Raw genomic sequence first — 22,851 nt, 5'->3', positions numbered from 1 at the left:
TCCCTCCTCCCGCTAGTAGCCCCACTGTACTGCCTGTCAAGGCTGGCTCACAGACACCACTGCATGTGGGTCTACCTGTCCAGGATGCCCACACCCACCCTAAGAAAATGTACCTTGGGCCAGAGGATTTCCAAGCTCTTTCAGATGTGGAATTCTTCCTTACTCTTTAATTTGCCACATCTTACATCAAACGGCCTAGAATAATTTGTTATCTGCATGGTACTTCAGACCCCTACCCTAGATCAAGGAGCTGCCGTTCTAGAAAAGTTCCATTTAACCAGGTAGTCCAAGGGAAATGAAAGCCTAGGAAAGATGTAAGGCTTAAAGAGATACCCCCTCTGACCCACCATGGGTGGCTAGGATTTCTTGACCTCCTACTCCCCACCCCCACCTTCTACAACTCAGGTGATCACCAGGATCCCATGACAATCTGAAATTAAGATTTGCTCATGTTAGTTTGTTACAGGGTTTACAATTTTATTTATGTAGAAAACGGGTATTCCTCTAAATATCAGAACTATTATTCTGTGATCTAAAAAACAGAAAAAAATGTATAAATTCTTTAAATTTACATCATTGTCCAGATTTCAATGATAACATTGTTAAAAACAATCTGCTCTCTTCTAGATTATGGTAACTGTGCTACTTTCCTGTAGGTACCAAAAGGGGCTGGCATCATTTTCAAAGGGGGCAAGAGCATAGCGACAGCTGAAGTCTCAGTAGACAGACACTTCGTTGTTGGCTTTAATGCACTTTAAAAGGGATGAAGTGGAGAAGATTCAGCTTGAAATGAAAAAGAAAAATTACCATCTGTATTAATCTCTTTCCTTTAATAATTTATCTTAGCTCAATTAACTACCACTAACTAATAGGGCTATAGTTTTAGAAAATTAATCTCAACAGATTTACATAAGTGAAAAGACAGTTAATATTTTAAATAGTTTCTTTTCTCTTCTACGAATTTACTATTTTTTTTTAATTAAATACTTGCAATTATGGGTAATTTAGCTCACATTTCTCAGCTTTATTTTATAAACCAGATTTTTGTTTCTGATTTTCATTACCTTTCCATCTTGTTTCCCATATCTCTTGGTTGCTAGCCTCAGAGTAGCCTATCATTTGAAAACAGGGAACAGAGAGGTTTGACTAAGTTATGTGTTTAGGAGATGCTATTTTTAGTGAAAATGAGTGGTGGAAATTTAACTACTATCACTATGTAGTCATGTATTGCTCTGAGTAAAACCCAAGTTGTTCTGTTTTCCAAATCCACCCACTTAATTATAATTTTTTCTCTAATGTTACTGAATCTTCTAACTTTCGAAGTTAAATGTCTATCATTATAAAGTAGAATTAGCTATAGTTTTATAGAAACAAATCAGTAATTTCACTGTGAAAATATCCAACTGAGTTCTTTTCATCCTCAAAGTCTCTTTGTTGGTTTCTAGGAACCCAAACAAGTAGATAGTTTTGAACATGGTTCCATAAAGATAGTCATGATATTTCATTTTGATTCTTTGATTTGGGCCAAAGTGAAAGTGGAGAGCACCTTAATTGTGAAATTTTACACGTGTCTTTTAGATTTTCGGAGAGAACATACATAGAGAAATCAACATTCCAGTGGAAATCTATAAAGTTTTCACTCTATTTTTTTCAAATCTTTTTCCTCTATTTTTGAGCTTTTCTAAGAAAAGGGCACGCTGTATTTAGGAAGCCAAAGTGTTATCCTGTAATCAGTCATTTATAGTCTTATTGTCAGCAGAGGGCTCAAATGCATTATTTGAGTGTCAGATGTAAATTGCCTGCTCTAAACCTAATGCTTGATCATATTTGTGCAAAAGAGAACGTACTGTGTATCCTTACGCGAAACCAATAATTACCTTAGACGAAGTGCTTAACCTCAGTTTTAACGCAACAGGATGTGATTAAATTTATAAGCTATATCTGAATTATTGCAATAAATAAAGATTTTTAGTTTAGCATGTATGAATACAGGAATACTAACTCATGAGGCTTATGGAAGATTCATGGCACAGTCAACAAATTTTTATTCAGCATCTCCTATTGGAGATGTGGCCATCACGTCGTAGGTGTCGGGCATCTATCAGTAAACAGCACAGAGAAAAATCCTTGCCTTCATGGAGTTTGTATATTAATGGGAGAAGGGGAGGACAGACAAGACGTAAATAAATAACATCTGTAATGTACTAGACAGTGATAAGTACTAAAGGAGAAAAAAGAGGGAAGATGTGTAGAAAGTGTGTGTATGTGAAGGGTCTATTGGAGTTTCATATGGGATGGCCAGCCAGAAAAGTTCTCGCAGAGAAGTTAACATGTGAGCAAAGACCTGGAAGAAGTGAAGAGTTAGCCCTGCTGGGATCTGGGGAAGAATGTTCAGGCACAGGGAATAGTAATTGCAAAGGTCAGAAGCAGGATTTGTGGCTCGCCCAGCATTGCCCTGTTAGAAGTAAAGTGGGAGACAGGACCCTCACACATGTTTTCTTACTCTTTCTAGTCTACTGTTATTTCTAACTAAGGGATTCCAACCACCCTGAAAGTTTTTTACACGTGTAATAAATGCTTTCTTGTTGTTGAGTTCATTGAATCCCTCAGGCTTCTGCCTCATACTATTTTGTGGCGTCAGCCATAGAGAAAATCTGGCCCATGATGTATCAGCCACAGGGTAAAGCTTGTGTGTTCAGTGACCCAGGAATCATACAGCTCAAAGACACAGGGGACAATTTCCTTTTCAACCACAGTACAATTATCTAACAGATTTGACTCAGTGAAACCAACTTACGATTATTTATCTTTATGGGGTCTTCTAATGTCAGCATAACTTACAGACTTTCCACCCCCATATTTCAACTTCACTGATTATTTCCTCTTCTGAGTATTCAGAATCTTTTTTCTTGCGCTTTCTGAATCTGTTTAGCCAGTCTCTTTGGCACAAATATCAGCTTGCTCTCTCTCCTATTTGAAGCTCATTCCTTCTAACAATTTTTAAATGAGCCCTAGTACAGTAGCATGTAACAACTTTATTATACTAATACCCTAAAACTATTATTCAATGTGTATGTATATCTCACACTAAATATTCATTGTTTTCCTCTTTTCCCACTCCCTTCACCACAAATTCATCTTCTCTCCTAAGTGATTTGTTTTATGATTTGAACCATTTTAAGAAGGATTATGGCTCTTGTTGGTTTAAGAGTTGTCAGCACCCACAGAAGGGATGAGTTACCTCATGAAGTTGTGAGGTTTTGCTACTGAAAGTGTTCACCCACATATTGGGCGTGCTGTTGCATCCTGGCAACAAGGGGTGGGGAGTGCACAGATGACCTGGAAAATCCCTGGGAGATTCCAGTAGTTTCTAGTACCTGATACACTTTTGCCACCCTGCCAAACAGTTAAGGTGATGAACATTTAAGGTCTAGCATAGTGTATATGTTACAGTCATGTACCACATAACGATGTTTCTGTCACCCATGGACTGTATATACGAAGGTGATCCCATAAGATTACAATGGAGCTGAAAATTTTCTATCACCTAGTGATGTAGTCGTAGTAACATCAGAGTACAATGCATTACTCATGTGTTTGTGGCGATGCTGGTGTATAAAAACCTAATGTAGTGCCCGTCTTATAAAAGTATAGCACATACCATTAAGTACAGCACGTAATACTTGACAAGGACAATGAATGAATATGTGCCTGGTTTATATATGTGCTATACTTTTTGTCATTATTTTAGAGTGTACTCTTTCTACTTACGAAAAAAAGTTTATTGTAAAAGAGTATGCTGTGTGTTATGCGGGCAGCAGCCTCATACACCTCCTATTTACTGCAGCTCTTGATTGTCTCTTTTTCTCTTGTGCTTGACTTAATCTCATGTCCTTTTGTACAGTAAGATGCTATACAGGCTTGTAACCTAGGGGCAATAGACTATACTGTATAACCCAAGGGTATAGTAGGTTCCACCATCTAGATTTGTGTGAGTACACTCTGTGATGTTTACACAATGACAAAATCACCTAACACATTTTCAAAATTTGTCCCCATTGTTATTCGGCACATGACTCTATATACATATGTATATATATATTTTCCCTTGTATTTCAAAGTTATGCTCTTCTGGGAGCTACAATTGCTGAAGAGAATCTATCAGTCAAAGTTTTCTTCCCTTGTTGGTAATCTGTCTTTCTGTCTTTGTTCTGTACTTTCACTATTAGCTGACTAGGAGTGGATATATTTAGTTTTCTTAACACTCATATTAGAGAGCTCATATTTTCTTCCATTCTAGAAAATCCTTAGCCATTTTTTTTCTTTGAATATTGTTTCTATGCCACTTCTTCAGTCTTCTTTTTCTGGAAGTCCTATTAGATTAGGTGGGAATCTCCCAGTGTGTTATCTGTATCTCTTAATTATTCTTTAATATTTTATTTATCGCAGTGCTGACTTCTGGGTACCATTTACAGTGTTATTTTTCAGTTCATTAATTATCTCTTTGTGTCTGGTCAAGAGTTTATTTCAGCGATTGTTCTTTTAATTTTAATACCATACTCTTTATTTACAAAATTTAATCTTGGTTCTTTTTCATCGACACTTGTTCTTACTTCATTATTTGTCTTCTTAGCTTTTCTTTCTTTCTACCTTTCTTTGTTTTTTTTTAATGGGGCTATTTTGTCATATCTTTGTGCATCTAAAATACTAGTTTTAAAGCGAAAGAGTGAATTCCCATTCCATGCATTGATGTTTTGGTCACTCAGTCTTGGCATTATTTTTCCTCATAGGTTTTACAATTTGAGATTGAAGGTTCAATTTTGAATGGAATGCTTTTTCCCTTCCATTCTCTTCCTTTTTGTATTTACCCTTCTTATCTAGTAGTTTTAGGATTGCTTCCACCTGAACTCTGAGCACCTCCCACCCATGCCCCACATTCCTAACCAGATCTTTTATTGATGATTTGGGTCTCTCTGCCCCTGGAGATACTGAAGACATCACTGATCTAACCATCAAGCAAACTGACAATTTGGTGTTTTTACTCTTTTTGTATTAAATTTTATATCTTCTACACAATGACATTCCAATGCTTCCTGTTAAAAGCAAGGACACTACCCCACCACCTTGGTGTCATATCATGAGACCACCTCGAATCTCCCACAGTATGTGGAGCACCTTTTATTTCTATTACACCATAAAATATGAATCCTTGGCTACCTCTACCTGCTTTGAATGTGGAGCTCAGCTACATTTATGATCTGCAGTGATTTTGTTTATTTTTGACACAGATTATAACTTTTCTCTCCTTTTTATTTCTTCTTTCATTGAAGCAGTAGGGAACTTCAAAACATGAATGTACAGTGCCATGTATAAACCCACATGTATGTACAGATGCACATACCCAGACTTACATTCATTTTGGACTGTATTTTTCTTAAGGTCTAAAAAGAATGTTTGCTCTAATAAGATTTTAAAATGTATGCTTAACAGCTCTAAAGAAACATTACCTTTTGCTACTTTTCTGACATCGTACTGTTATTTTTTCATACCTTAGCTAAACCAGCATTTAAATGCCTAACATTTATTCAGCTCTCAGCACCAGCAGTATGCTAACACTTTACTTAATTACAGTATTTCATTTTATTCCCATAACTGTGGGGATAGGGTGGAAACCATCACCTCCATTATATTACAGATTAGGAAGATGGGGTTTGAAGGATGAAGTGACTTGTTCAAGACCATGGCTACATGAACTTTCTAGAGTTAACTATATAATTTATTAGAGTTTGATTTAATTAAGGAAATCTTAATTTTTTTTTTTAAATTTTTTTTTTGGTAAAAAAATCTCGTTTCATATTACATAAGTTAGGGTCACAGGAAGATCCCAAGAACTACCATAATCTTTCTCGTCAATGTAATTAATTCAGATAAGGAAAAATACATGGACCATGCTTGATTTCAGGGGTGATAATAATTGTGTATGACCCCTCCAATTTGTGTCATTTGGGAAACTTCATCTAGCTGTAGAAACACAATTACACTGGAAGCCAATGATGACTTACAAGCTTAAACTGTTATATCATATGGTATTGAGTAGGTAGAATGTGAATTCAGAGGAAAGAGAGCTCAAGGTGGGCTGGCCTACCCAGAATGGTACAGAGAGAGACTGCAGCATTCATTAAACACACCATCTGTGGAACCAGACTGCCTGGGTTCAAAGCTGGCTTTGCCACTTGCTAACTTTGTGACCTTGAAGAGCTCACCGACCTCTCTATACCGGAGTTTCTTTATCCTCTTTCTCTAAATGGACATCATACTAACACTTCACAATGTTATTGCGGCTTTCTCTCTGCCTGACTGCCACCTTCATAAGTTGCGTTCAAACTCCTGAGAAGGGGCTGTCCCCACTGGCTTTGACCTGTAGTAGTATTGTCCTCTCCTGGCCAAAACTGTCATCTGACCTGGAGAAGGGGCCGATCTACAGTCCTAGGTCTCTCTCATGACATTGCACAAGCACACCGCGACACAAGCAATATAGTCTTGAGAATCCTGATGTCCAAATTCTCTCTTGATCTTCTTGAGGATCGCTACTATTTAAGTAAAAGAGCTGTTGCTATTTGAAAGCATCTTGAGACAAACAGAAAAAAATAAAGATTCTAAATTCTGTCTGATTCTTACTGAGAACCAATCAAACCAATAGGCTCTATTATTATAAGAATAAGTGATTTCTCCCAGCTGGAAACACAAGTCATTCTCATCTTCTGCATGGTTGCATAAGTTTAACTCTTTATGTTGTAAGAGAATGAAATAATTATTTAACTTTAAAAAAAAAGGAAAAAGGTTATCATGAGAGCTAAGACAGTTCATACCCTATAAAGAACTCAGAATAATACCTGGCACATGATTTGTGCTCAATAAATGTTCAATTTCATCAGTAACAAGAATAGCAGAAGCAGCATGACTATCCCTAATGTAAGTCCCGAGCTGGCCCTTGAACAGGGGAAGGTGTTTTAAGGGAGGAAAAGGAGCAGGCAAGAGAGAAAGAGGACTGGAGTAATGGCTGAGCACTCTTCAGCCCAAGACCTTCAGGTGATGGGTTTGGAAAGCTCTACTGTGCTCATAAAGCGCAGCTAACATGCAGAGGGTGCCAACAAATCTATACACATTTTAAGAAAGGAAAAAAAGTTGTATTAAAATTGTAATAATATATACTAATAACAAAAGATGAACACAAGTCATGTGTATACATTTTTTGACACCCCTGGTATATTATCCTTCCTACTCCGGACTCTGGCCTGGGCAGAAAAAAGACATTTGGGGAGGGTGAGCTATTCCTGTGTTTTACTTATCTGTTTGTTTGTGTAAAGTAAAGGTTCTCAACTTTGGCTGCACATTGGAATGACAGGCACTTTCAAAATTCCCAAAGGCCAATCCCAGCGCAGAGATTCATGTGTAAACGGGCTGGGTGTGGCCTGGGATTTTGGACCCCACCCCTGGTGATTCCAGTGTGCAGGCAGGTAGAGCACCCATCTGAGCTGATCCCCCTTTATGGGTTAGGCCCCCCCATCCCAGGCCCACCCCTTTCCTGCTGCTCCCCAGCCTGGAGTGGTGGCCATGGTTCTGGGCAACCCTCTGCTTTTCCAGTAATCCTTTCATTTCCCCCTGATTACAAAACAAAAATGTATTTGTGTGTTTTATTTATTTATTTGTAGTAGGTATTCCTAGATCATGTGTACCTCACAGAAAAGGGAATTGGGCACGGTGATGACTTCTCTGGTGGAAACTACTCTGGACGATATTAAAGGGCTGCCATTCCCCCGGGCCCCCTCCTCTCCCACTGGCTCAGGGAACAAAAGAGCAAGATGCCCATGGCTTTCAGCTGTGGTCCCTCCTGCAGCTGCACGGTGGCTGACAGGTGGTGAGGTCAAGTGCCTGTCTCAACTTTCTTTCAGTAGTGCTATTGGGTTCCAGGACTGAATGCTAATATATTAATGAAACCTCAGCCACACGTTTGTTTGTTTCTCTGTGGCTGCTAATATCCTTGTGCTGTAAATCACAGGGAAGAAAAAGATCACGAGGCAGAAATGTCATTCCTTCGGCAATAACTCCCCGTGTTTAGAGGCTGTGAAGTGAATAATTATAGCCTTTGTATTAAACATTCATATTTCACCAGCACCAGTTGGCCCGGCTTTGTATGTTTAGCCTTGCTGTGCCGACACTGACAGTATCTGGACATAAGGGCCACAGTTCATCTCCTCACTGTCTCTGACTCCATGTGCCCTTAGGCACGGAAGAAAACTGATGTGCGTGTGGGATAATCTGTGTGACCTGGGCACACTAAGTGCTCTGACACGTTTTCTCTTTGTGTCCTTCCAACAAATGTGCTCCCTGCCAGGCTCCTGGTCATTTGATCAAATGCACTGGGCGTTCTAGACCTGGAGTCCATTTTTGGATTTCCTTCTGACCTTCTGTGAAACCTACTATTTTCCACAGAGGGATTGTGGCCATCTAGTTCCCAGGTGTCATATAGAAATAATGGTGTGTAAAATATGAGCCTGCTTGGCCCAAGAATTTATCTTTTTCTGTAGCAGTACAAAAGAGATGGCTGTAGCATTGTATGGTGAAGTAGGCACAGAATTTTGTATCAGAAGTCGTAGGTTCAAGTCCCAAGTCAGCCACTTCATAGGCATGTATATTTGGACAAGTTATTGAATCTTTGTTGAATCTTTCTGCCTCTGTATCATTACGAGTGAGATTTGTCTAACCCTAGTGTGACTTTAAAGGGTGTTGGGCAGGTCCAGTGAAGTGTCATTATATCTTTATATGATAGTGCTTTATGAGCCTTAGCACAATATAGTCTTAGTTGCTTTTTCTAGATTTCCCTGTGCTTTTTTTTCTCCATGTTCATATGGTTACTTGTTCTTGATAATTTGTTTTCTTCATGCTTTTGCTCATGTTGCAATGCTGTAACCCTACCCTTTGCCAGATTATCAACTCTTACTCATTGTAGTAGGTTGGTTTGTTGCCACTGAAAGATTTGTCCAACCCATACTCCCCTGGTACCTGTGAATGTGACCTTATTTGGAAAAGGGTCTTTGCGGATGTAATTAAAGATCTGGAGATGAGATCATCCTGGATTGACTGGGTGAGCCTTAAAAATCTGGCAACAAGTGTCCTCATAGGAGGAGGTGACATAGTCAGAGGGGGGACACACAGGAGAAGGCCATGTGGAAACCCAGGGAGACTGGAGTTATTCTGCCACAAGCCACGCAGTGCTGGGAGCTACCATAAAGTGAAGGAAGCAAGGAAGGACCTTTCCCTAGAGCCTTTGGGCGGTGGTGTAGTCCTGCTGACACCTTGATTTCATACTTCTGGCCTTTAGAACTGTAAGAGAATAAATTTCTTTTGTCTTAAGAGACCAAGTTTGTGGCTGTTTGTTACAGCAGCCTTAGGAAACTACCGGTAATACCCTCATCTTTTATGGCTTGGCTCAGGTGTCCTCTTTCCTGGAAGTCTCCTACCTTCCCAGGGCTGGGAGGGCTGCCCCTCCTCTGTGTGCCCACCATATCCCTTACATCTGTCTCTGCAGTTGCCCCGTTGTATAATTACCCATTGATGTGGCTGTGTGTCTCCATGACACCAAGGATTCTGTGACTGGGGTTGTGTCTTATTAACGTTTCCCCCCTGGCACACAGCAGCTCACTACGTGTTTGTTATATGCAAAATGAATTTTGCTCTCAAACTCGTTTTCTTCTTTATTAAATCCCATGTCAGCACATTGGCCTAGGCTCTTTGTGCTTCTATAGAGAAGCCATGCGTCTGGCTTTTCATCTGTAGGCCTTTCCTCTTTCGGCACATGCTTCCCTGTTAATAATATTTCTAAAATACTATTCAGGCACTTGTCTACCTAGAGACTCTCAGTGACCCCAAAGCTCTTTCAAGCGCCTCCACCACCTGGTTCCAAAGTGTGTTTCCAGCTTTATCCACCACTACCCTCCTCTATGAACTTCTGCTCTAGGAACACAAATCTATTGCTGTGTTTACAGAACATGCTTTCTGAATGTAAAACCTTGGCTAGATCTATGGATGACAGGAAAGCCCATCGCTGTCGAAGTCTTAATTACCATGCAGAGATTTCCATGGCATTCTTTTCCCCTCGGTGAAGGAAGTGGATATGTTTTAAATAGCAGATTTTTGCTCAAACTTACCTGTGTGGACATAGGAAACTTGGTCTCCAGAAACCCTCTCTGGCCTTCCCTCTATTGAAAACATAAAGTGGCATAGTGGGAAGGGCTTTCCAGCCCTTAGTTTGAATCCTGCATCAATTACTTTGCTAGCTTTGTAACCTTGAACAACGTATTTAATTTCTCTAAGCCTCGGATTCTGCATCTGTGAAGTAGAAATGACAATCAGATTTTATAATGTTCCTGAGGGTGGAATGCAGTCGTAGTAATCATTATTTATGGGATTGATGTGCGTGTGGCGGGGGAAAGGACCGAGATTGTGCAATGAGCTTAACTTATTATAGTTAACCAAGAGAGGATCAAATTATAAAGACAATGTTGGCATGAGTGAAGGGTGTGTTTTAATTCTGTGTTTTCTGAAGGGAAATAATTTCCATTGCTTAATTCTTTGCAGAATAATGGGACCACTGAACATCAGGTGGAATCTTTCATAAAGAAAAAACTGGAGTCACTGTTAAAAGAATCTCAAATTCGGGACAAAGAAGACCCTGATAGTTTCACGGTGAGGGCACTGCTGAAGGCCACGCACGAAGGCTTAAATGTACACCTGAAGCAGGTACATGATTCCCTCTTGTACTTGTCCTTTGACAGGAAAGAGAAAGCATGTCATACTTTGTTTCTGATCACGTGTCATTTGTGAAATGCTTCTCCAGTTTCTTCCATTTCTGTCCTCCTAATGCCTGAGAAATGAAAATCTATTGTAAAATGATGTGAAAAATGGTTCACGTCTGATCAGTGGGGGTGAGAACAGCAGGAGAAAGCCCAGCGCCCCTGGACTCATCCTCCCCATGCGTGTGTCTTAAGTGAGCGGAGGCTTGAGCCCACCATGCACTGCACCCCCACCTCTCCACATTCCGTCAGCCTCCATGCCCCGTGGGGACACTCCCTGAATGAATCTCCCATCTGTCCACTTCTCTTCTCCTCTAAGGCCGTGTCCCTATCTAGGCCAATGTCAACTCTCGCCTAGACTTCTCTTGCCCTTCTTCAGTCTGATCTCCACTCTGAAATCAGCAGGATTCTTTAAAAATGCAGATCTGATCACATCACTGTACTGCTCAAAATTCTTTGCTGGCTTCCCATTTTGCTTGGGATAAATTATAAACTCTTTAATCAGCCTTTCAAGGACGTGCATCATTGCATCCTTGCCTGCCTCTCCAGTCTCAGATCTCCTCATTTTCCCTGTGACACTGCCTTCCACAATTGTCACACCTGCCACAATTGTCTATATGCATGGTCTTCCTTACATTATGGTTCCTTTGCCTGGAACACTCCATTTCTACATCTGTTCCAGCTAAGTCCTACTTAGTCTTTTAAATTCCAGCTCCAGTGTGATGTTCTAAATCAGTGCTACCTTGACCTGTGGGTTAGGTCAGCTATCTCCTTTTTATTGCCTTCAGTAGCCTGTTATATCTTCTCTTTTGTGAAGCGTGAAACACATGTGCAATTACTTGTTCAAAGTCTAACTACCTAACTAGGCTATAGATTCCATGAAGACAGGAACCATGTTATTCTTGATAACTGTTATTGTGTTCTGGCTTGTCTAGTGCTAAGAATTTAGCAAGATCTTCATCAGTAATTGTTGAATGAATAAATGCTTTGCACTCTGGTTGAGACTCTTACGCTGCTTCCTAATAAAAAATATCCTAAGTGGGCTAGGAAAAGGGACAGTGGGTTTATTGATGGCATCATTGCAGGGCATTGAGGGCATTATTTTCTGGCCCAGAGGAGCTCTATGCAATCATTGCCTCAAGTGATAGCAGCCTTCCCTGCTGTCACCACCTGTCCTTCAGTGCTTAGGGCTCCACAGGCAGAAGGAAGATCACATGGGGTGACCATCCTTGGATCTAAGCGACCACTTAGCATTACTGGTTACTCTCTAGGCTCTACAGAAATTTAGCTATTTAAGAACTAGGCTGTTCCTCAGGTCTATTTAGTTTCCAAACATAGGAAACCTAATTCAAAATGGCTTAGATAATGAAGAAAAATTTTGGGCTAGGTAAATAGCAAGTTGATTTGCAGAGTGACCTTCAGGGTTTAAGTGTCAAAACTTAGCCCCTGGAACTGCCAAGGTCAACGCCTCTGGAACTGAGTGTTATGGGAGATCAAATGGAATATTGGGGAGGCAACCAAAATACCAATCACAGGATTATTGTCCTTATAGTTTATCATACAATTTTGGATGTTCTTAAAAATTTATATACACGTAAATAGCAGTAAGCTTCTTTCTCCCCTCCCTCTCCCTTCAGCCACTTATTTACAACTACACAAGTGTCTGTAAAATCAAATTTGGTTAGCCCAGCTTCATTTCAGCTGCTTGTGCTTAGTGAACTCTCATTGGCTAATCTGCGCCAATCACTTTCCCTTATGCTTTTGGAGAAGTCTTTTCTCCATCCTAGATCATTCCAATTGTGTGGGCAATAGTAAGTCTTAGAGATTTTGGAAGAAATAAATTAAGTCCCTCTTTCTTTTGCTATTCATGGAAGAGTTCCTAATGATAATTTCTCCATCAAGTAAGATGGTAAGGAACCACAACTTTCAGAGATGTAGTGGAGCAAAGCTCAGCCCCCTTCTTATTTTTCACTTTCCCTTAAATCCGGATGACTACAAGAATGCATTAGACTTGTATATAGTAAGTGGAGCCTGTGACTTTAAAAAACCGAGCTGTACAGTGCTGAGGTTTTTAACACTGCTGTAGTATTAGTCTTACAATATGGTTTTGATTCAATGGGCAAGCTAAGACAAGTTACCACAGAGACAAGTACCTCTGTGTCAGATACATATGCATATTTAGATCCAAGGGTGAGAATTTGCTGTGTGGTTCAGGGCACACGTCCCTCTGGCTTCCTTCTTCCTGGGTCATCATTCAGCAATGCCGTACTGTGTTCTATTTGTGCTGTCTTTTCCCTGGCGAGCCCTGAAATAAAATAAAAATCAAGTTCTCATCCTTCAACCTGGAAGAACTTAGTAGACACAAAGATGCCTGCGTTCTTTAGAGTTCTTGAATCTACTCCTTTCTTTACATATCAGCGGTGGCTGTCTGGCTAGCCATAATTATCCCCAAACTGGACTTTTCCAGGTTTCTTACTGTCCTGCCCCATCCAGTTTCTCATTTACACTACTACCATAGTCATATTTCAGAAATGTGCATCTGATCATGTCATTCTCCTATTTTAAACCATTCAAAGGCTCTTCATAGTTGGGAGGACAAAGTTCAAATTTTAAGATGTAGCTCAAAAGATCCTTTCTCCATATTCTGGCCCTAGCTCTGACTTGTCCATCAGTGCACATATGTACAAGTTCATGCATGCACACCCCACTTTATTGTGTTCTTAGCAATAGGCCTTTGAGTTTATTGTTTCTTTGGCCACGGCACACTTCCTCTTCCTCATTTCACATAGATAGTATCTACTCATCTTTCCACTTCAGCTGTTGAATCACATCCCCTTGAAAGTCTTTCTTGATCCTCCCGTCTGGGGAGATGGCCTCCCTGTGCCATCGCACAGTGCTCTTAACTTTCCCCATCGGACTCCTACTACAGTGTGTTGTCATCATTTGTCTCCACTGGTAGACTGCAAGCCCTATGGGGACAGAGTCTGCATTTCTCTTGTTTGCTGTCACCCTGTATATATCGGGGTGCCAAAAAATTTATACACATTTTATTTAAGAAAGGAAAAAACGATTAAAATTGTAATACTCAATATATCCCGATTACAAAAGATGACTACAAGTCGCATTTGACTTCTGCAATTGCAAGAGGTGATCAAAGTGGTTACCATCAGCACCCAGACACTTCTGGTTATGGGGAACACTGTTTGGTAGACTTCTGTGGCGAGCGTATGAACTGTTCCAACACCACAGCAGAAGCAGCAGGACTTGTTGCTGAGCGAGGCCTCCTGGATCTTCCCTTGTGCACATCACATCCAGTGCCATGCGTCTCAAACTTACCACGGATGCGTGCAGTTGTTAGGCGTGTTGGAGGTTCTGGTGCATACTCATGCCTCCATTGTTGTACTTCCACAATGTTCTCGGAATTTCAAATACTACTTCAAAATGGTCTTGCGCTCCTCAAACGACACCTGTACTTCCGCCATTTTCTTTGACTGTCCTGCCTGTCGCATGGTGATGCTGCCATTCATTTGATTAACACCATCTTTTGAGCAAACGTCATACTACACATTGCTACTGTAATTCAATTCAACTTCAAAAAGGAATATATAGATAACATCTCTTAAAATGTGTATACATTTTTTTGGCACCCCCGGTATATGCCAGGTTCCTAGCACAGTGTGTGATTCATGAATTCCACGAAAGACATGGTGCTGATGCTCAAGTTGGAGGGAGATTTTATAGTGCCCTTCTATATAAAGAGAGGGTGGGGAGAGGAAGGGAGGATAAGCCAGCAAGGAGATTTAGAGCTACACAGAATCCCTGTTTGCTCACCAACTAGCTTTGTAACTTTGGGCATATAATTTAACTTCATTATATTTCAGGTTTTTCATTTGTAAATTTGGGATTTGAATCATACTTATCACCAAGGATGGTTGTACATATCAAATGAGAATCTATGTAGCATAATCCTTGGGACATAGTATGTGCCTACTAAATAGGATGACCATAGTCCTCAACTTGCATGGGGCAGCTCTGCTTTGTATGTATTATCCCAGTGTAATTATTAAAAGTAGCCCATTTCACTCCCCTGTTGGAACAATAAATGACATGATCTCCCTACCAATAGATGGGCTATTAGAAGTAGAAAGGAGCTCAGAAGTTAATTGGTCCAGTCCTCCCCCATTTCACAGATAAGAAAACTGAGGTCAAGAGAAGGGGTTTACCAAGAAGGGACATATAGCTACTTGGTGGTAGAACTGGTTCTCCAAACCTGGAGAACAGTGTTACTTCTATAAAAACATCTGACTAACTTCTTAATTCCAGGGTCTTCAAATTAATGATCAGCTTTAATAGATCTACAAAGGCAGTCATATATAAACAGTCAACTGAAATTACCCTGTAACTCCTCTCCCCTTCTAGTATTTTCTGAACTATCCCTTACCCCAACCAATTCTCAGTCTTCCCCACTCTCCACCCCGAATTGCATCTTTGATTAGTCTCTATGGATATATGTAGGTGCCCTCCCTGGCTTTTTGATTTTAAGTGGTATTACTACTTACCCACATTTATTCCATTTATGTGGTTATTTCTGGTTCTTCTCAGTTTAGCTGGGAGTCCTGGGAGAGTGTGGCCTGCTGGTCTCTCCTTAAACCATGTCATTAGTACTGAAACACCTAGTATCTGTTTTTAGGGGTGATAATTGAATAAGCATCTAAACCCCTTTCACATGGTGGCCTTTCTGTTCCCTAATGAGAGATAGGCTTAAGCAAGGAGAGCTCTCGGCTAGCAAATGCACCCACATGAGGAAAAATTCGGAGGCTGTCATACTTCTTTCCAATGCTTACCATATTATTTCCATGAACAAGTAAGCTTTTCCTATGGTTTACTTAAATAAAAAGTGTTATTACCTACCTCATAAATATACTTGAGCTTTATTGAATTTTAATCTTTTAAATTCCCAAATAACAGTATTTTTATCAATGTGGTTACTGTTTTTATTCAATAGAATTAGCTCTTAATGACTTCTGGCCGTTTTTCAAAATTAAATGTGCTTTTTACTGAAGATGATTTTATTCCCATTCACTGCTAAAGAAACACATCTGCGCTGTGGAGAGCCTTGTGAGCAGGCAGTGGACAGGCCTGCAAAGCGGGGTGTTGCTGAGAGGCACTTGAGCGCAGCTGTGGGAAGCTGTTGGCAGTTTCCGTCTTCTAGCTGGTGCCCGGGCTTCGCCATGTTAGTGTACCCCTCAATTGAGGCAGACTCAGCCACCTTTGAGGTACTGGAGGGGTGGACCAGGAGGAAGTGAGCAGGCCCTCTTGCTTCCCACCTAGAGGCAGAGGGAGAGAGGGGCCCCTGTCACTCTACCAGAGCTAAGGAAAAAAAAGAAAAACAAAAGCAAAGAAGAAAAATAGTTTTGTTGTGCTTTATTTACTCAGCATTCAGATGTGAAGGAGAGTGGAAAGAAATCACATGGGCGATCCCTCATGACCAATTTCGGAAAACATAAGGTATGAATTAACAGTAATAAATGTGTGAAATTAATTTAAATTACATCTGGAAAGTAACAGGAGAGTATCACAATAACCTCGGAATAACTGAAGATTTCTTAAATAGGACTCCAGAACAGGAAAAGTTGATAATTAAACTACTTTGAAATTGAGGAATTTCTATTGATCAAAATGATGAAAAATAAGTAGCACACTGGGAAAGTACATTTTCAATACATATATCCAACAAAGGACTTGTATCCTGAATATATAATGATCCCTACAAATCAATAAAAGACAGATATCCTAAATTGAAAAAAAAAAAGGATAATAGAGTGAAATGGTACTTCACAAAAGAAGAAAACCTAGTGGCTAATATGGAAAAGGTTCTAACCCATATGAGACCTTTGTGAAATGCAAATTAAAATGACAATGAGATTCCGTACGTACCTACCACAAGAGCAAACGCAGAAAGACTGACACTTCCAAGTGTTAGTGAGGATGTTGAGCAACTGGAATTCTCGTGCCCTCATAATGAGAACATACATTTGTAATAGTACAAACAGGCAATAGCTTAAATGTCCTTCAACAACAGAATGAATAAAGATGGTGGTATATTCACATAAGGGAATATTTATTAGCAATGAAATTGACAAAATTATGATTACACACAATAATATAGTCTGAGGAAAAGAAGCTAGACCCAAGAGAGTATATACAGTTTGATTCCTTTTATGTGAAGTTCAAAAAGAGCCCCCACCCCCAAAAAATAATCCTTTGGGGAGAAGGTGATTACTGAATGGGAGAATCAGGTTTTTGGGGGCAGATAATATTCCATCTCCTCAATTGGGTGGTTTCGTCTGTGGAAAGTCATCACGCTGTGTATGCACTTGTCATTGTCGTACTTTTCAAAATGCATGTTACTCTTCAGTTAAAAGGTAAAACATGTTTTATAAGCAATCAGTTATCGGATGGTGAATTTTATGTGTGAGTTTTTTGTAAGGCCATTACTTGTACTTTAAGGAATGTTGTATCTGGAATTTCCTGCCCCATTAATAGCATAATTTATTAAAAGGCTCGAAACGTAGTCATAATAAAAAACTGACAGTAACCAAAACGTTCACCCGTAAAGACTGCTTAAGTGAGCCGTAATTCATTCACATAATGGACAGTTATGCAGCCACTAAAAGATGATCACTCGAAATAGCTCAACATGCAAAACATTCAGTAAAAAAGTAAGATGAAAAATTGATTATATGGTACGTTAACCATGATAAGATGTGTCAAAACTCTATGTAAAGAAAATATGACATTATTTATCCAAATATCTGCCATTGGTGATTCATTTCTTTTTTTTTTTTGCATTTATGTTAATAAATGAACTTTAAAAAGACAGATTTGCTCTTGTAACACTTCAAATTACTAATTATATGTAGAATTAGAGAATGTTTCATTTCTGGATTACACCCACTGAGTTAAGTTAAAATTATTTTCCAAAGTAAACCTTTCAGGCTGTACTTTAGCTACTATAGAATTAGAATTGTTATGCCTCAAGTCATAAGAATGAATGTCCACAGGAGTATTTATAGATTATTTTAATAAATATGAATCATATTTTAAATTGAAAGTTAATATCATGTAGCTCACCGAATGACATTCCATGCCATCTCATTTAATCATCACAACAATAATAGTCCTTTAAAATAGATGTTGTTGTCCTACCCTTTAAAAGACACAATAGGAAGCTAGAGAGGTAGCCTGCTTACCAGCTTGGTGAGAAGCCAAGCTGGAACATGAGGTCGTTAGATGCTGGGGTTTCCACACCACACACATTGAGGTTTGTGAGGCATAAATAACACCTGAGAACATTTCAGACTAAATTGGCGCCTTGCTGTGAGTACAATAGAGGTGAGTGTGTGTATGCCAACAATGTGGTTTGGTTTTTATTTGTTGAGTGTGAGAAAATCTGTAAGGTAACACGGTCTTGCGGTAATGCAGGGATGGAATCCCTTTCCTTTTTTTAAGCTACATTCTCCAGATGTTCAGGGTACTCTGTCTGAAGGTCTCTCCTTTGTTTATGGAAGCTGTATTTTTAGTGGCAAGGTTTTCTGCAATTACTGGGGTCCCTCCCCTTCACTGGTATTGTTGAGCGTATGTGTTGCCAAATATTGGGGTTATCTCCGATGTGGTGGGGAATGAAACCTCATTATTCCAAAAAGGTTTTATGTCTAGGAGCTAAGCTGCCCAGAAGACACCAGATTAGTCCTACAGCCTTTAAGCCTGAATCCTATGGGTAACAGTTTTCATTCTGCTGCTAGAAATTAGAAAGGGTCAAAACCTGAAAAGAGCAGTTTGATATAGAGGTCATTTCAGTGCATACTGATCAAAAGCAGGAAAGGTAGTTATTCATTAAAAAAAGTAACAATACTTTTTAAATCAAATCTGCCTCTTACAAGTCAATTAGAATAGTGACCTTCCTATAAAGAGGACATTTTATTCCTTATAATTATTTAAATAGATGTTACAACTTTGACCCTATTCCTCATAGAGAGACCTTCGATGCATGACTAATAAGGTCTTTCTAAAACCTATATTTTATGTGGTGTAGAAGTCAGTTTAAACATAAAATCCTCAGTTTTGCTTTAATCTTATAATTAGGCCATAGATATGCTTCTTATTAATGGTGAGGCAAGTTGCAATATTTAATCATTTTTTCCCCCTCTGAGCTATTTTCCGTGTGTGTGTGTGTGTGTGTGTGTGTGTGTGTGTGTGTGTGTTAGATATACCTGATGCAGTGAGTTTGTTAAGCTTACTGTGATTTTCCTGGCAGAAAACCACAAAATCGCGGTGTAAATCCTACAGTACTGACGATGAGGAGGATGCACAGCAGAATCCTGGCAAGGAGATCAGCCCGCTCTACAGGTAAGAAGGCATCTCCATGATTCTCGCTCAGAATCCCTGAGCCTCTCCATCCCCATTGGCTTGGCTGTTTTAGTTACATGGGTCTAGACAGTTGGGAGATAAAGTGCTCATTGCAGTGGGATCTGTGAAGATCAACGGGTAAGAGACGATAATACGCATGGGGGACTTACACTTTCCCTGTGCACAGGGAGCTCTGCAATGCTAGCTGTAGCAGTTGTCAAATAGAAGGTGTCTGCAGAGAAAAGAGAGGGTGGACACGTGACCTACTAGTACAGAGGGCTCTCCCACTAACAGGAGACTAAAACTGAAGACAGATGATAAGCACAGTTAAGCACCAAGGATCTGAAATCAGCCCGGCTTCAAACGTTTGTTCCTCTAACTTGAACATGGGCAGGTTAGGCTCCTCACTTGAATCTATTACTTAGGGTGATTGTAAGGATTAAAGGATTTAAATGGCTTACCTTGATAAGCCCTCCCCCAATTAACGCAGTGCTGAAAAATATCAGCTGCTGTTTGTTTTCTTTGTCATTGCCAATAGAATTTGGGATGAGTAAAATGACCATGGTTTTAGAACCCAAATTGTGACACATGATCTGATGTAGGATTTTCTGGCAGGTTATGTATACAGTAAGTCTCACAAAGGGATGTAAATTATATCATAGATGAACACACACATGCACGTGTACACAAGTGTCCATGCATGTACACAACCCCACCCCATCTCCCTATGCCTTTATTGAAAGACTGAAATTAAATGACATTAGAAGCGTGGAGGTCCTGTAGGAATGGATGGCATGTAATGTTCAATTAAGTTTAATATTTGGTTGTGTGTGTATACTGCATTTTATCCGTTAGTTGAAAGACATTTAGGTTGATTTTAGTTTTTGGCTGGTATAAGAATGCTGTTATGAACATTCATGTATAAGATTTTATGTGGATATATGTTTTTATTTCTCTTGGGTATATACTTAGAAGTGGAATCATGGGGTCTTATGGTAGCTCTGTTTAACATTTTGAAGAACTGCCAAACAATTTTGGCACAGCATTTGTACCATTTTATATTCCCCAGCAATGTAAGAGGGGTCCAATTTCTCTCATCCTTGCCAACACACGTTCTTGCCTGCCTTTTTGGTTATCGCCATCCTAGTATGTGTAAAGTGGTATCTCATTGTCGTTTTGATTTGCATTTTCCTAGTGACTAGTGATGTTGAGCATCTTTTCATGTTCTTCCTGGCCATTTGTTGTATCTTCTTTGTTGAGGATTAGATATTTTGATTGTTAGATGTCCCCAAAGAGGAGAAAAGTGTGGATGTGAGGAGAATGTAATAGTCCGTGGAGGACTCTACTGTGTAAAGAGTAGTGGTAAAATTTGTAAAGTTGTAGAGGAGATCCTAGGAGTGGTTTATATGGGAGAGAGAGAACAAAGTAAGGGATGTTTGTTTTAAGTAAGTTGAAGAATCCTGTATAGAAAAAAAAAACATAAAGAAGAAAATAAAAATCACTTGTAATTACACCTCTAAAAGAGAATCACTATGGAAGTTTTGATGTATTTCCCTTTAGATATATAACTCTTGTGACCCGCAAGGTAATGTTTCTGATCCTTTAGGTTAGGTTCTCATTTAGCCAAAGTGGAGCAGATCCCCGGTGACATCTATTGTTACTCCCTAGCCAGGAATGAAGCCCTTCACAGTAGAGCTCACAAATACATGAGGAATAGATGGTGATTCTGGCTGAGAGGTGAATAAAACCTCGTGAGTAGGGTGCTGTGGTGGAAAGAGTGCCAAACTAGGAACCACACTTGGGTTTTACTCCTGGCCGTATTAGGAGCAGGTAGGAGTAAACAGAAGCGCAAACTTCTTCCAGCTCTAAAATGTCATGAGTTCTGGGTGTGTATTTCACAGACTGGGTCGCCGAAGGAAAACCATGAAGCTCTGCCGAGAGCTCTCAGATTTGGTGGTGTATACAAACTCTGTGGCAGCCCAGGACATTGTGGATGATGGTAAGGACTGACTGTTTTTGCTTCTGGATAAACATTCTTGACCCTCTTTGTCAATTGTTAATTAATCTCTTGTTAATCAGATCATCAGCACACATTTCTGGGACTGGGTACAATCCAACTTGAGTTGCCAGGAAGCTGACTGTCAGTAGAATGCTTTTAGCTCCCAAGGAGGGCTCTATTGGTTATTATAATTGCCCGATTAACTAATAGCATTCGGGGTCCAAAAAACAACACCAATTCCAAAACAGAAATATTTTTGGAAATTTCCTACAGGGCAGAGGAGGACTTCATTTTGTAAAAAAGAAAAATAGATCAGAGCAAGTTCTTCCCCACAGCTTGAACTATGGAGACCTGACCTGGTTTGATGGTCAGGTAACAGATTGCCATTACCAGTGTGAGTAACCAGAAGAAAGAAGAAATGCATTGGCTTAAATAATACCTTGGAATGCCCCATATTTTCTCTTTGGAAATTTTGACTTTGATGAAAATAATTAAATCCACAGATTGAAATTTAACAAAAAGAGTAGAAATTTCAGAAGTGTTGGCTTTTTCACTGATTTTCACCCATCAGTTGCCATATATTGAGTTGAGAAATTCTACTCACAACTCTTCTTACCCTGAGCTTTCCTGCTAGTTGCTGTTTTTCCCTTTATCCTCTTCCCTGCTCATTTTTAAATGTTGTTCAGTTAGTGAATGTTTATAGAAATTATAGTTATGTGGCTTTCTATCTACTGTCAATTTTAGTAAAAGTTAAATGTAAATCAATCTCCCATTTTCTCAGCAAGTCTTAGTGAAAGGAAAATAACATTGTGGTGTGAGTCTTATGTCCTCACAAGCCTCCAGGATTTTTCCTCAGGTCTTTTTCACCCCCTCGTTCACAAGTGTATCTTTTTCTATCTGCAGATTTTCTTCCCTTTGATGTTGATTTCTTCTTCAAATGGTGACAACTATAAAAATTTTAAATTAATTTCACATGTGAGAGCATGATAAACTATAGAAGTGTCAGCAAGTGAACAACACATTCTTAGAATAATTGCTTACAACTAGAAAATGAACTCAGGGAGTAGTTAAATGGAGTTGAAGGTATATTTGGATTAGAGAAATATATTTTCTAATAAATATGTTAGGAAATCATAATCCTATTAGCTTAATGGAAAAATTGAGTACTACTTAGCTTTTGAACTTCCGCTGTGTGTGTGTGTCTTTTGTAGGGTATTTTTTAGCCTTAAAATTAACAATAGATAATGAATACATGGCTTATCCTAATGTAAAGCAACTCTAGTCTATTAATATATTAATTGATATGTACCTAATTAACAAGGTCATCTTAATGTGATGTGGGATGCATATTTACATGGAGCGACAGAACAAACAGTGGTACCGATTACATTGCTACTCCATTTGAATGTGGCTTGTCAAAAAGACTGTGTGTTTTCTCTTGTTATGTTCAAAGTATTCCTGATCAAAATCTTCAAAAAGGATTGTTATTAGTATACTTGAGATATGTAAGCTACATTAATAAGCTATGTCAATAAAATATATAAGGAAAGAACTTACATGAAGCAAATCATCAAATTAAAAAAGAATTCT

The 22,851-nt window shown here is 39.3% G+C and overlaps 1 protein-coding gene across 1 annotated transcript in view; it reads left to right on the top strand.

The window, feature by feature from the left end:
* Positions 1–22,851, top strand: part of PLCH1 (phospholipase C eta 1) — a 185,646-nt gene that overhangs the window by 141,620 nt on the left and 21,175 nt on the right. Inside the window, exons 12-15 of the mRNA XM_088793945.1 lie at positions 10,639–10,800; positions 16,290–16,361; positions 19,171–19,262; positions 21,164–21,261. Of these exons, the coding sequence (XP_088650071.1) occupies positions 10,639–10,800; positions 16,290–16,361; positions 19,171–19,262; positions 21,164–21,261 (424 nt within the window). The remainder of the gene's footprint in view (positions 1–10,638; positions 10,801–16,289; positions 16,362–19,170; positions 19,263–21,163; positions 21,262–22,851) is intronic.

Source organism: Rhinolophus sinicus, chromosome 17 (genome assembly GCF_057876585.1).
Source record: "Rhinolophus sinicus isolate RSI-liver-muscle chromosome 17, RSI-T2T, whole genome shotgun sequence".
In the NCBI taxonomy this organism is placed as follows: Eukaryota; Metazoa; Chordata; class Mammalia; order Chiroptera; family Rhinolophidae; genus Rhinolophus; species Rhinolophus sinicus.
The sequence above is the reverse complement of the archived record's forward strand: the minus strand, read 5'-3'. Positions and strand labels throughout refer to the sequence as shown.